The 15,449-nt window shown below is 37.8% G+C and overlaps 1 protein-coding gene across 14 annotated transcripts in view; it reads left to right on the top strand.

Annotated features, from left to right (window-relative positions):
* The window catches only part of LPP (LIM domain containing preferred translocation partner in lipoma), a 726,282-nt gene that overhangs the window by 316,993 nt on the left and 393,840 nt on the right, over positions 1-15,449 (top strand). For all 14 annotated transcript variants that reach the window (XM_016942488.3, XM_063807418.1, XM_009446998.5 and 11 more), the window contains one exon: positions 14,057-14,169. In XM_016942488.3, the coding sequence (XP_016797977.1) occupies positions 14,057-14,169 (113 nt within the window). The remainder of the gene's footprint in view (positions 1-14,056; positions 14,170-15,449) is intronic.

Genomic DNA, 15,449 nt, shown 5'->3' on the forward strand with positions numbered 1-15,449 from the left:
AGCAAAGTCTTGGTGTCCAGGAAGCCAGAGGAAGCATTCTGGCAGATTACCAGGTATGTGGCTTAGCAAAAGTCATTATTCTGAAATATAAAATGTCCAGTGCTGCTGTCTGCAGTATTAGTCTCAAAGGATACATACTCACCAGTACATTCCAGAGTTTGTTGACAAACTTTGACAACAAAGCTTATCAAGTTTCTCTCCATTGCCTCATAAGAGGCCCATCCAGTTAGAGGATTCCTCCTTTTCAGAATGAGGTCTTGTCAAATCTTGGGAGGCTCAGAACAGACGTTTACCAAGCTTCCAATAATACTCTCAAACCATAATTCTCTAAAACTTCAGCATAATTGCCATAAAATCAATTGACCATATATTAGAGAGTTTATTTCTGGGCTCTGTATTCTATTCCATTTGTCTCTATGTCTGTCCTTATGCTAGGACCACACTGTTTTGATCACTGTAGCTTTGTGATAAGCTGTGAAATCAGGAAGTGAGTGTCCTCCAACTTGGTCCTTTTTTCAAGATTGCTTTGGCTATTCAAAGAGAGCCATGATATTTTTAATCTAGCAACAGTTGTATCAAATACATTGGAAAAACCTGGGTCAGGAAGAATGTTGACTATCTGGGCTATTTGTTTAGTCTAGATATGAGGTAACTATGCATTAGGTATTTTGCTGGCAAAGGAGATGCAGAGCAGTAAATGAATTAGAAAAATTTGGTGTAATTTAATATAGCTTGTTTGTATTCAGAGTGGGTGGTTAAGATAAAAAGGAAAAGGGTTTTCCACCTTTGTGATAGGGAGAATTGTGATAAGGTAAATAGAAAAATAGAGCACACAAGAGGAGGTTAGCAGGTCTGTGGGTTATCCTATCTAAATTCAGATTTGAGCACTGAGCTAGAGGTTCATTTGATGATGCTCATTCAGCAATCAGAAATTCAGAGGTGAAATCAATGAGTACCACAATTATTCTGGGTCTTATTTTACTTATAAATGGTATATTTATTTAGAATTGCTTTTTTAATGTAATGCATTTATGGTTACCATGGCGCAAGAGCCAGATACTGGGAAGCAGTTGGGGACAGCAGCAAAAATCAAGATCTGGATAAAGGCAGCTTCATGAGGCTTCTGTGCCTTACCTCAGCTAAGAGTAAACAGAGTGCTAGATGGCTGTTGACATGTGTTTTATTTTGAAGTGACTATTATTACTAGGATCTGAAATCCTTAGCCTTGATCTCTTGGAGCCTAATGTTCCTGTTCTCCAGCTGAGAGAGACTAATTCACCATCTTGTGTTGTAAACACTCACTCATTTTAACTGATTACACCTCCAATGATTCTCAAATCACTAAAATTACTAATTGCTATTCCTTACACATCAAAGAGTGAATCCTGAATAATTAACCCCAAATAAAATTAGATGAATTGGCCCTTTTAATTAGAGTCCCTGCTGCTGTTTGTTCTGAGCTTCCTTTTCTTACTGTTAAGAGACTTTTAGAATGATTAAAACTGTTTAAGACTTAAACAGCCAGTGACCTTTTAATACAATATAAATCCATGAAAGCAATATTTCAGCTAGCAGGTGGTGAAGTAAATTTTTAGAGCAAGTACCTGTCAGCTCCAGTATTCCTTTGGAAAAAAAAATACATGCCAAAAAACAACCACCTTGAAATGAAATGAGTGTCTCTATTTGATTATTTTTAAAGCATTTATGCATTTGCTAAGCTTCAGACTTGATGAAATAAATGTCAGGGTTGAAGGAGAGTGAGTAATGGTTGGCATCATTTTATATAAATAGTAACAAGAATTTCTCAGTGAGAAGAATTTGAAGTCATTTGTGCATAAAAGATGAATACTGGATAAATCACAGAAGGCCCCTGGCCTCATGTAGCCATCCTTGTCTTCGGGGATTCTCTTGAAGCAAGAGAATGAGCCCCAACATTGGGGAAAAGGAAGTTTTATGGGGTTTAATTGCTGCTGATCATCGAGGCAGGATTACCAGCCTAGCCATGCTGCATTCAGCCTGGATTTTGTTGGAGATATTTTACATGTTCCTGCTCATCTATTTGAAGTCTCCTAAATAGTAAGAACCTCTTCTTTTCTTCATAGTCTTCTGAATTTGTAGGGGTATAGCGGGTTTTCTCACCATTCCCAAGAAGTCTCAGTTTCTCACACTAAGTCTGCCATGTGCTGTGGTAAGTGTGTCCTTAGCTAGAAGTTAAGATATTTGGGGTCACAGTGGGTTGCCTGGTGTGGTTCTACACTCTTTGACTGTTTCTCTATATTTTTTCCATGGTGGAAAATTTATTCATCTATAAAAAAAGTTATTGGACTAGTTCAATGACTTACTTTTTCCTTAAAATTTAAAACATAAATTTTAACTTTTTATTCTGAAATAATTTGAGACCCTAGAGAACGGTTGAAAATAGTATAAAGGATTCTCATTTAGTCATCACCCAGTTTTCCCAAGTATTGACATCTTACATAACCACGGTAGAGTTACCAAAGCCAGGTAAACACTGACATAATACTTCCTTCTAATACATAAACCTTATTTAGATTTCATTGATTGTCCTAGTGATGTCTCTTTTCTGGTCTAGAATTATATCCAGAATCACATATTGCATTTTATTGCCTTGTCACCTTAGTCATCTTTAATTTCAGAGAGAGAGTTGTTCAATCTTTGTTTTTCCAGAAGGTCAATGATTCTTAACCAGCGCTATACGCCAGAATCATTGAAGGAGCTTTGCAAGGTCCTTGTCTGGGTCCCGACCCCAAAGATTCTGAATTAAGGATTCTAAAGTGAAGTCTGGGTGTATGTAGTGTGAGCAAGTGCCCCAGGAGATTCCGATACACACCACTGGTTAAAAGTCAGATGAGTTTCAACACCTCAAGCTAAGTATTTTCAAATTCTGTCTATGACATGTATCCTTCCCCTTCCCTCATTTCTCTGCTCTTTCTTCATCTCCATCTCTCTTTTATGGGATTAAAAAGAAAATTTAAATGTCTCTTTATGCTCTTAAGGGATATACATATACTGGGTAAGGCTTATCAACAGATCTTTTATTGGAGAAGATCAATACAGTACAGATGGTTGCAATATTTCTGGAGGCTAGGGTGCCCCCATAACCAGGTGGTGACTTGAGGATGAAGACTCTGTTCCTATACTTTGAAGACATAGCCTCAGTAAGATAATGTGAAAACAAACAAACAAAAAACCTAGCTAGATGGCTACATTAAGACAGGTTATTAACTGTCTAGCTGTTGGTATCATGAAGGACCTATGACCCACCGTAGTACATTGTTGACCTTATGTCAATATTTGAAAAGCGGCAAAGTTGACCATGGGAAAAGTTCATGTGTTCATTGTCTCAGAGTTCTATTCAATTTAATATATGTAGTTTTGTACCAATAATAATTTATAGCAATAATATCATTACTGTTTACTGAGTATCTCATATGTGTTCTATATGCTTTATGTAGAGATTATAAAACAGAGAGTCTGCCCTCAAGGAGCTGTTAGTCAGGTAGGGGAAACCAATATTTATCCAATGAAGCTAACAAAGAGCAGAATATTGGCTGTAATAGAGCTTCAGCAGGAAGGAAGCCTGCATTATCATTGACATGTCATTGACAATGCATTGACATGCATTGACATGAGAATGGTTCCCTCTATAGCCAAAGACAGCAGTGGTGAAATAAATTAAATGCCCTATTTAAAGTGTTTTTATTATGAAACCACGCTCCCTCAGGCACCATCATTGTCTTTGGAGGGGTTGTAAGCTTCTGGCCTTAATGACCACCACAGGGTAATGTCCCAATCCTAAGGGGAAAGGATGTTTTTGGACTATTCTGTCAGCACTCTGATATTTGTTTGCAAGCTTCTTTGTTTTTACTGGTAAATTAAGACTTTTTGTTGTTGTTTTCCTGGGATGTTGCCTCATTTTCTGTCCATCACATGAATTTTTAGATTTTTGTTTCATTTTTAAACCGAGGTAATTTTACTTTTTCGCATTGGAGCTAAAGATATCTCACTAGCTGATAGAAGACTGATGCATTAAGCGCAACTCATTGTCCTATTTATTTTGAATGCTCATCTTTGGAAGTCAAAAATATATGGTGTGGTTTGTTGTCTGGATAGCAATTACTATGTTTTTGTAAAACAAATGATACTTGGTGGATTCAAAAGTGCTATTTGGTTCTAGTCGATGTGCAGAGCTAGACTATTGTCTTAATTTCATACGATTTGAAATCCATTTAATGTTTTCTACTGAGAAATTGAATTTGTTATCCAACCACTGCATGACAGAGAATTATAGTACGCTTGTATCTCATGTAATACACTGAGGTGTCTCACATTTGTACAGGGTACTTATTTGTGATTATAAAAGAGGACTTTTAAAGTCTCAGATATATTCTGTATTAGCTAAATATGGAGTGAAACTGTCCAATTTAAAATCAGGGAGACGTCATCTACTTTAAAGATAATTCTTCTTGCTTTTTAATTTGAGAATCTCAAAGAGCATTTCAAGCTAAGTTATTTAGAAAGATGACAGAGACATTAAATTTTGGCTTGAGTACATATACTGATGCATTAAAATTAAACGCTGGGTTTGAGTAGATTCTGCGATTCATTTTAAAGTATCTTATTTTTGGTTTTTTAAAAAAATGCATGCCTATAATTCACTTATTGTATAATAATTAAGCCAAAAGGATAAAAAATTGAAAACAATGCTTAGCATCTCATGAGCTGTAGACAACCCCTGTTAACATACCGGCCTATATAAAATTGGGACCATATTATAAGCACTATTCAATAACCTCCCTTGTTTCTTACCTGATAAGATACGAAAAGCAGGCCGGGCGTGGTGGCTCACGCCTGTAATCCCAGCACTTTGGGAGGCCGAGGCGCGCGGATCACGAGGTCAGGAGATGGAGACCATCCTGGCTAAAACAGTGAAACCCCTTCTCTGCTAAAAATACAAAAAAATTAGCCGGGCGTGGTGGCGGGCGCCTGTAGTCCCAGCTACTCGGGAGGTTGAGGCAGGAGAATGGCCTGAACCCGGGAGGCGGAGCTTGCAGTGAGCCGAGATTGCGCCGCTGCACTCCAGCCTGGGCGACAGAGCAAGACTCTGTCTCAAAAACAAACAAACAAACAAAAAAGATATGAAAAGCAATTTTTTATGTTCTTCCCCCGGATATGCCAATACTTACTCCCTTACTAGATTTAAGTCTTTCCCCAAATATCACCTTGGTGAGGCCATTTTCATTTTTTTTTTTCTTTAAAATTGCAACACCCACCACCACCCTAACAGTCCCAACCCCCTTCCTTGCCCTACATTTCATCATAGCCCTTCTCACCATGTGATATTCCGTTTGATTTACTTTTTAAGCATTATTCTTCTTTAGAGTATAAGTTCCAAGGGGGTACGTGGAGAAGCACACTTTGTTTGTTCTATTTGTTTGTTTGTTTTTCCCTGGGGTCTAGAATAATGTATGATATATAGATGGCACTCGATGAATAAATAGATGTAAGATGTAGATCAACATCATTATTTTGGTGACCACACAATTTCCCACTGTATGATTGCAATTTATTTTTCAACCAGTACCCTGTTAATGAACATTCTGAGTTTTTGCATTACATTGCTTCGTGATGAAGTTTCCGTAACATGCTCCTCTGCATGTTAAGTTACTTCTTTGGTAGGATAATTTATTAAAAGTGATATTGCTGAATTAAAGTTTATAAATATCTTTAAGGCCTTTGATTCCTCTTGCCAAATTTTCTTGAGAAAAGTTTAGTAGCAGTAGCATATGAGAATGCTGGTTTCCCTATACTATTATCAATTCTGTGTTTTATCAATATTTTTAATCTTAGTCCTTCCTTTTAATTAATTTGTTAGCAAATTGAGTATTATCAAAATTAATAGTAATGTTTTCTAGTTAAATAGCAGAAAATACAAATGGAAGAAAAATAGAAAGGTTAATTTTTCTAATGTATAAAAGGAACCTGAAGTTTAAGGATATCTAGCATGATAACTAAAAAATTAATGTTCCTCGGTCAAGGTCACATATCTTATTTACAGAGGAAGATGTGTCACTGAAGGGAGATATATTGTGCTATTTTGATGACAATGAGGACAGAGAACATGGAATGGCCAAGCCTTGCCCTGATAATTATCCCTCTCCCAGAGAGTTCTCAAAGGAGTTTCACGCTGTAGAAACGGGAGCAAAATGAGAATCCAGGTGCCGCTTTATTAATAGCTTCATAAGTGCTTGCTCTCCCTCTGGGACAGAGGTCTGTGATCCCACTGACATAGTGCAGAGGCTTTGGCTCTAGGAATAAGTAGAATTTGTATCCCGTATCTTCCTCACACCACTGTATCTTGGAAGTCAACATACTCAGTGAGCTGCAGCTCCTGAAGACCTGGCTTGACATTCTGATCCTTTGCTTTAGAGTCAAGAAGTACAACATTCCAGCTGGTCTGTCCTGGGAGCCAGATGCTCAGAGATCTGAAGCAGGAAGTTTAAGAAGGAGATTTCCTGGGTATTGCTTTCTAAAACTGAGACTTTAACAGTAGTAGCTGGATCAGTCAAATTAATAACCCCTTCCTTGTCAGAGAGAAGGGCAGAGTGGGACAGGAAAAGAGCTTGAAAAGGTTTCGTCTCTAATAGAAATAGCATGTTGAGCAAGTCAGTGCAATTGCTTTCATATTGTTAGTTCCAACCAGCGCACTGTAAATAGGTTGAGAAGGCCGAGAAGTGATGCATTAAATGGGATGTATCCTCAATTTTTCTCTTGGCCTTTGCCGTAATGCATTTCCTGGTGGTTTTTAAAACCTTACTCAGCTGAACAATTGGAGATGACACATTTTCAGGTACTGAAAATTTCTGTTTTGTGCATATGTGTTATTTAAAAATTGTAAATGGGTAAAATAATGACAGGTTAAGAATTTGTATAATGGAGAGTATTTCCCTTGTACTTTCATTCCTCAGTTGCAAAATTTAGCTTCATAGAGGCAACTTGCTGTTATCAATAGTTTGGGACTCCATTTAAAAGATAGTCCGTGATAATACATACATATTTGTGTATACATTATTAAATAAATGATAACGTTATACATGCTGTCCTAGGCCTTGAATGCTGCATTTAAAAATATTTCACCCAAGGTGCTTTCTGGTACAGTTTTCTTGGTGGCACACATATTTTGATGCAGATTGAGGATGGAGTTGAAGTTGAAATTGGAAGTGAAGTCTTCCTTTATTTAGTTTCATAATAAATTGCCTGTAGTCTGTGGCGTGTACATTATAGCTGTGGCATAATTCATTGCCTTATGGAGATCATCATTGCTGTTACCTTTGTTTTATCCTCTCACTTTTTCTCTTTAAGGGACCTTGTTCAGGGAGCTTGGTCTCCTCCTCTGAGTGATCAAGTTTAGATTCAGTTGCCCTCTTGTGCATAAGGGAAAAGAAAGCATTGTCATGTATAATGTAGACATTGTACTAATCACTTGCACGTAATTTAGCTCAGTTATGTTCAAAATGTAAATTGAGACCTATTTCTGGGTCACAGTCAATTTAGTGGGTCAGAACCAATTTTTTTTCAAATAACAGAGCATTTCAATGTGTGTTTTATTTATATAGTAGGTATGGTTTCATGAAACCCTTTTTTTCTAGTATACATGTACGTGTACATATCTAGATAGCAATATTACCACATTATATAAAATATATTTTTTTAATCTAGGTTGTGGTCAAAAAGTTTCAGAGTTACTGTGTTAGCTGCTTTGATCCACAGATTGACACTGTGAAGTAGCTGTGGTTTTCCTCATTTCATAGGTGAGGAAAACCGGGTCTGGGACTATAGAATTGCCTTGCCTGAAATAAAGGGTAGAGCTGGGGTTTGTGTTTTAAGTTTTTGGACTTAAAATTTCGTACTATTTTCCTTTCAAACATATATTTTTTTCTGTATTAGTTACTATATAGTTTTTTGTTTTTTCGTTTTCTTCTTGTTTTGAGATGGAGTCTTGCTCTGTCGCCCAGGCTGGAGTACAGTGGCTCCATCTCGGCTCACTGCAACCTCCGCCTCCTGGTTCAAGCAATTCTCTGCCTCAGCATCCTGAGTAGCTGGGATTACAGGCTCCCGCTACCATGCCTGGCTAATTTTTGTAATTTTAGCAGAGACTGGGTTTCACTCTGTTGCCCAGGCTGGTCTTGAACTCCTGACCTCCTGATCCGCTTGCCTCGACCTCCCAAAGTGCTGGGGTTACAGGTGTGAGCCACGCACCCAGCCACTAGTTACTATTAATGGAAATGAATAACCGTCTTTACTTGAAACTTATGCTTTGCTAACCATGATTTAAAAAGTGTTCACCTTGTGTGTGTGCGTGTGTGTGTATGTATTCCAATCCAGTCTCTTTTGACTTCATAATTTAGAAAGTTAACTTGTGGAGTATCTACATGGTTTTATGCTTACCTTAATAGTTAGATTTTTCTCCAACAACCAAAAATTCTCCCCTCAACAAAGTGGGAGAAGCAATAGCTGCCAGCTAGCAGAAGCTAGAGACATGTCACTGCCAGTGCAGCCCATGGGTCTATGTCAGCAACACCTGAGAGCATGTTGGAAATGCAGAATCTCTGGCCCCAGTATGGACCTGAATCAGAGTCTGCGTTTGATCTAGATTCCCCGATGATTGGAACATTGACATCTGAGATGTACGAGTCAAAGACACCAGGTCATTTATTAAAACATCAGTTAAGGAATTGAATGGGTTTTTATTTTTCAGTCATGCGACCTACAGTTACTGAGGATGTTCTGGCCCAAACCTGTGACTAGAGATGGGCATATAAAGATAAATCATGAGTGGACTCTACTTGTAAGAAGCTGCAGTTCTAACCGGGAGGGAGTGATCATAACACACAAATACAATCAAGTATTACAGATGCTCTGATAGAACTGTATATGAGACGCAAAAAGGGCTGCTATCTAAATCCTTGGATGTGTGTGTAGGTTTTATATGGATATTTAGATGAAGAAGAGCATGATGCTTTCTTTGTTTTCTTTTTGTACCACAGTAAATTAATCCAAACTTTGTTGATAGTCAGAGTTGAATTGTTCCCATGTGTTTTTCTACCACAATTACCCATAACTAGTAATTTACTTACTTTGCAGGTAAATTCTTGTTATCTTCACCCTCTGATGGGGGCCTTTGTTTCATAAAGGGATAAGCAAGCTCTGCGTTAGGTAGATGCCTTTCGTATCTGACTGATGCAAGTGTTAGGGTAACCACAGTGGGGAATAGCTCAGCTGGTCCCAGCTAACCATCCCTGCTTCTCAATGCCGCATCCTTTTTACCCCTAGATTAAAAGGGAGAGCTTGAGAAAATATGCATAGCTAGGTCCTCCGGAGTTTTTCCTCACTCCCTTTTTGAGTTAACAATATGCCTAACAGGCTGTTTTCTGAAGTAAATTGGCAGTAAGTAGTGTTTGGGAATCAGAGATGGAATACTTGATTTGTCCAACTCCTCATTTAACTGTTTCTTGCTGCTACCTCTTGCACACAGCAAAAACCTTTTGAATATTAGCTGAATGATTTGGGTTCACATGGAGCAAATCAAGCAAGATACGTCTCAGCATCTCTCCAAGAGTGAGAATCCATTTCCTGCTCTGTATTTCACCAGCTATGTAACTTTGAATAAACCATTTTACATGAAAATTGAGGCATAAATATATTTTGTATGTAGGTAGGATTTGGAGGATGAGTGGAGGAGTATGGAGGGACCAGGTCTGAAGGCACGTGTCTATGACCACTCTACTGCTTCTAAAACTGGACATTTCCATTTTAGATTTGATACATCACTGCCAATTGCCGGATGGCATTTTGTTTTGTTTTGTTTAAAAGCTTGCCTGTACGTCTCAGAGTCTGGGAGGTGAGTTGCAATTTCCCTGTAGGTCAGAGAATCTGGGAGGTGAGTTGCAATTTCCCTGTAGGTCAGAGAATCTGGGAGGTGAGTTGCAATTTCCCTGTAGGTCAGAGAATCTGGGAGGTGAGTTGCAATTTCCCTGTAGGTCAGAGAATCTGGGAGGTGAGTTGCAATTTCCCTGTAGGTCACAGAATCTGGGAGGTGAGTTGCAATTTCCCTGTAGGTCAGAGAATCTGGGAGGTGAGTTGCAATTTCCCTGTAGGTCACAGAATCTGGGAGGTGAGTTGCAATTTCCCTGTAGGTCACAGAATCTGGGAGGCAAGGCAGAGAGGACAGGGCATGCACTAATATGAAGGTCTACAGCTTAGCTGTGCTGGCTGGAAGGTACTGCATTTCATTTCATCCAGGGGCTTTCCTCCAGAAGGATCACCACCTAGGAATGAAAGCCGCATGCTCTTTCATTCTTTCATTGTTTTCAGAAATCTATTAGAATGGAGAAGACCTCCTTCCCCCTTCTTCTACTCATATATAAATACAGTTCTTTTCATTTTCCCATTTTTCTTAAACATGATAATTCTGCCTTGTCTCTACAGCTGAACTTATTTTCACAGCAACTTAGAGGCATTTTCCTTTATTTACTTGTCTATGAAAATGATGAGCTCTGAGTTAGAATTCTCTTAAACTTTTAGTCTGATTTAGGATAGTTATTAGCAGTTTTTCATTGAAACTCTCCCGGTTAGTTTATGCCTCTCTCCAAGGGAACCATTTCCTCTCCTTTTGTCAGATTTGTATCTGTTTTTGAGACATTTGCCCGTTCCTCTACATCTTTTGAAAACGTGAGCACCTCTCTAAGGAATGCAGTAAGGACCCTTTGATGGTTAAGCTTAAAGAACTGAAAACTTTGGTCTGACTTAATAATTGATCTAAATAAAGCAGATAATTATGTGTTTATCACGAGGGCTTTTAAACATCTGCCTTTTCATGCTTAGAATATAGAATCCATCTTTTCAAGTTGTTTCTTAAAAAAACCAAAAACATTCCACTTTTCTTTTTTGTTCGTTTTGACCCTCCCAGGATTGTCAGCAGCCTGTGCCTCACTGTGTCTGAGTTCTATTAGAGAAACAGAGTAAAGAAGGATATATTTGGAAGGGATAGCCTGTTGTACTTTTTAAGACTTGTTGTGACATTTTGGACTTTTCATGTAGCTTCTTTATGACATAGTTTATTGAACCTTTCCAGTCTTGTGGGTCTAAAGTAGGAATAACATGTTGTGGTTCTCAAAGTGTGATTTCAGACCCAGTCACATCAATCACCCAGGGCCTCTGTTTGATAATATGATCTCCAAGATTTTGTTCAGTTCTGATACTGTCTGATGCTCTGAAAATTTCCCATGATGTAACAGAATCTGATGAAGTATAAGAGGGGACCCAGGAATCCTTTTATAAAATGGGTATGAAGAAGACATAGTAATATGGTTTAGCTCTGTGTCCCCACCCAAATTTCATCTTGAATTGTAATCCCCATGTGTCAAGGGAGGGATCTGGTGGGAGGGGATTGGATCATGGGGGTGGTTCCTCCATGCTGTTCTCATGATAGTGAGTGTGTTCTCACAAGATCTGATGGTTTAAACTTATATGGCAGTTCCCCCTTCATGCTCTCTCTTTCCTGCCACTATGTGAGATGTGCTTGCTTCCCCTTCACCTTCTGCCGTGATTGTAACTTTCCTGAGGCCCTCTAGCTATGCTTCCTGTCAAGGCTGCAGAACTGTGAGTCAATTAAACCTCTTTTTCTTTATAAATTGCCCATTCTCAGGCAGTTATTTATAGCAGTGAGAGAACGGACTCATACAACATAGGTTCAGATAGAACATTTGAACTTGGAAATTAGGTTGTGAACAGCAACCTAAACCTTTTTTGCCTCATTGCCTAAGCTCTCATTGTGAGCACTGTTTTCATACATATGACCTTTAAAGGCAGTAAAAAACTTCTTGACAGTTCTTTTTAATTAACAGATATGAAATCTTTTTTCATGCAGTCTGTGGCCAAATGAAAGTTTCTCAATCCTGGCTGCAGGTTCGAATCCCTTAGGTTTTATAGGTGTCCTGGTGCCTGACCCCCTCACTCCCTGTCTTCTATCCCCAAGATTCTGATTGAATTGCTGTGAGATGGAATTTGGACATCAGCATTTTCGAATGTGTTTCTTTGGTGATTCTGGTATTTAACCAATGTTTAAAACTACTGAATGGAATGCATACAGGTTTATGGGATTTATAATTGTCATAAGGATATGTACAAATTATTTCCATAGATTTGTGCACCCAGAGAATAAGAGGAGTAGAAATTTTCTTTATGTTGTAAGTTATTGAACGTTTCTTATCCTGTAGGTCTAAAGTAGTAACAACATGCAGTGGTGATTAAAGTGTGCCGTCAGACCCAAAGGCATCGATCACACAGGGATTTATTAGAAATGAAGATGGTTGGAGTTCTCCCCAGACCTACTGAATCAGAATCTCTGGATCCAGGACCCAAAAATCTGTATTTTCATAAGACATTCCAGAGATATTGATGAACTCTAAAGTTTGAGAACCATCAGCATTAAGGGTTGTTGTATGATTCGGTGGCACTGTATGAAAATCTTAGCACACTGCCTGGCATGGTGCGAGTCTAGTAAGCGGAGTACTCGAGAGATAGTGCTTTTGATTGCTTAGCAGTCTGAATTTGGCTTGGGGCTAGACCTGACAGTTCTTGGCTTAGCTACACTTTGAATTCTAAGACTGTTATTTATAAGGCAAATAGAGGCAAACTGAACCATTTCAAAGGTGTATCAGAACAACAAAACCTACTCACAGTCATTCTAATGTGCTCACTCTTCCATTCTTATACTTCTATTTCTCAGGGCCTAAACTGTGATGTTTTGATAATATCCAAAAGCAACTCACTTAATGATGGAGACTGCTGCCCTAACCCACAAAGTGTTGAGCAACTAAAATGCAAGGAAAAGCTACTCCTCCATAAATAGAAAAGATCTCTTCTCCAACACATCAAAAACATTATTTTTAATAGGAAAATAACAAATAAAGAACAGGTTAAAAGGTAGAAGTTTCTGTTTCCCCAATACAATTTTTTGCAGACTATTTAAAAAGTTTCATTCCAGGAACCATAAAGCTCTTGGATATATGTGTATAACTTAGATCACAGAGATCAGGTTCACTCCCTCAATAACTCTGACAGCAGTGTGCTACTGTTGTTGGTAAGAGATGCTAGGTTTTTCTCGGTATCCCAAAGTCTCATTACTTCTTGCCTGGATTATGTATAGATTTCTAAATTGGGTGTTTCTTATTCATTTCTCCTAATCTGTCCTGCATGGACTTTTACATTAGTCTTTAGTAAATCGTATTGTAACCAAGTGTTTCTTTCTCAGAAATCCTTGGTGGATCTCTGCTGCATGCATGATAAAATTCAAACCCTTTTTTTGATGTGCAACATGTAAAAAGCTTAATTTTATCGCATATCTAATTTTTATAACCCACTGGCATTATTTTACATTCCTGTGTCCCATGTTTTTCCTATGTCATGACTTGCTTTTTATTCTCTATGCTCTGAACTTTCTGATTGCCATGCCTACATTCTCCTGTCTCTCTACCAAGGATGGACGTACCTTCTACATCATGTTTCCGGAAAATTATATGATCCACTGAGACTTCCATGATCCTCCACTTTATCTTAATTTCCAGAGGTTATTCATGCATCTTCATAAATTACACCTTGTGTTATCTTTAGTTTTGTACAATTTTTCTTCCTCCTCTATTTGATTGAAAATGTATTGAGGGCAAGCACCAAGGTGTATAAAATTCAGTAACTCTATCTCCCACCCAAGCTCATTCTTTGCTTTGCTTAATATATTGACCCCTCTAGACTAGCTTTTATACCATTTCTAAATATCAAATCCGATACTCTTTCTTCTGAAAGTTAAGACTACTAATTAAGCCTACTAATTAAACTAAGATGGGGAATAATTGCTATACAACACAAAATTATGTGTCAAAGCCAATTATAAAAAAGTAAAATGCCAGCAAATATATCATGAGTACTATAACATTGCATCCTTATTAACTTCATGTTGTTTACTTCTTTTCTGTAGGTGATTTTCTTCCACCCCCACCTCCACCTCTAGATGATTCCAGTGCCCTTCCATCTATCTCTGGAAACTTTCCTCCTCCACCGCCTCTTGATGAAGAGGCTTTCAAAGTACAGGTAAGAGCTGAAGTTAAAGTCATGTTAGGTAAGAACTGAAGTTAAAGTCATGTTTGTAAGCCATCCTAGGGAGCTCATGAATTTCATGATTGTTTCTGTGCTGGATAAACATTTATCCAGAGCCTATTGAGAGCTTTACAACTTATGAAGATCTAAGGTACTTTAATGCAACATACCCAACTCAAGCTTCCCAGAGTTCTGCTGGCTTACCCTCTGAAGGCCTCAAAATACTTTTGCCTACTAATTTTGTTTCAGATCCCAAAGCCATTTTTTTTTTAGGAATACTATTTGAGAAGGCAACATTTCCTTGTTATTTTGGAGGACATACAGCCATGTCTTTTTATTGCTATGTTCTCTATCTACAAACATTGCATTCAAGTGAGTAAGGCTGACATTTTAAGGCTGTAGTTGGTTAATGTGGATCCTTTTGGTCAGCAACATTTTTCTAGCAAAAGCAACATCAAATATCCTTAGGATATTCTCTTCTGGGTAAGTTCAAGGGTGCACATCATACTTATCAATTATATAGAACTCTTGGGTTCCAGCGAGTGGTAATTGCAAAGTAACTCGGGGCTGGGATCAGATGTGACATTAGAAGTGGTTCTCAGACTGTGATCATCGGTAACTGCCGAAAGCTGCCACCATTTAAGCTGAAGAAGTGCTTTATGTCAAGAAGAAAATCTAATAAAGTAATAGAATTATTGTTATAGTTTTAGGTGTGACTATGTTCGCATAGATATATTGAAGAAAAAATGAGTCTTCTTTGTCTTTCAGAGAAACATTGGAAATATTTGTAGATAAAATGGAATGGTGTCTGGTAATTATTTTCAAAATAATAAGGGTTGGAAACTACTGAGTGAGAACATGGGTGAAATAGGGTTGGTTATGATTTGATAACTGTTGGGTGCATGGAAGTTCTGTTATTCCGTCTACCTTTTAAAAAATACCTAATATCATTTGTGGAACATACAATATATTGAATTATTGCTCATTAATTTTATCATTTGTTTTACAGTATTATTTTTTCATTTTAATTTTTGTAGCTACAAGTAGGATATGTATTTATGGCATACATGAGATATTTTGATATAGGCATACAGTCTTTTAAACATATACCTTTGTATATGTTTAAAATATCCTATAATAAGAAGTGTAAAAGAGAAAAAGTCTTAGGGAACAACTGCTTAAATGGTTTGTTCTATTATTTGCCTTTCTTTCTCCTAAATTTGAGGTTGAAGGAGACAAAGAAAGAAATGATTCATTCGCTCAACAAATATTCT

Source organism: Pan troglodytes, chromosome 2, assembly GCF_028858775.2.
Source record: "Pan troglodytes isolate AG18354 chromosome 2, NHGRI_mPanTro3-v2.0_pri, whole genome shotgun sequence".
NCBI lineage: Eukaryota > Metazoa > Chordata > Mammalia > Primates > Hominidae > Pan > Pan troglodytes.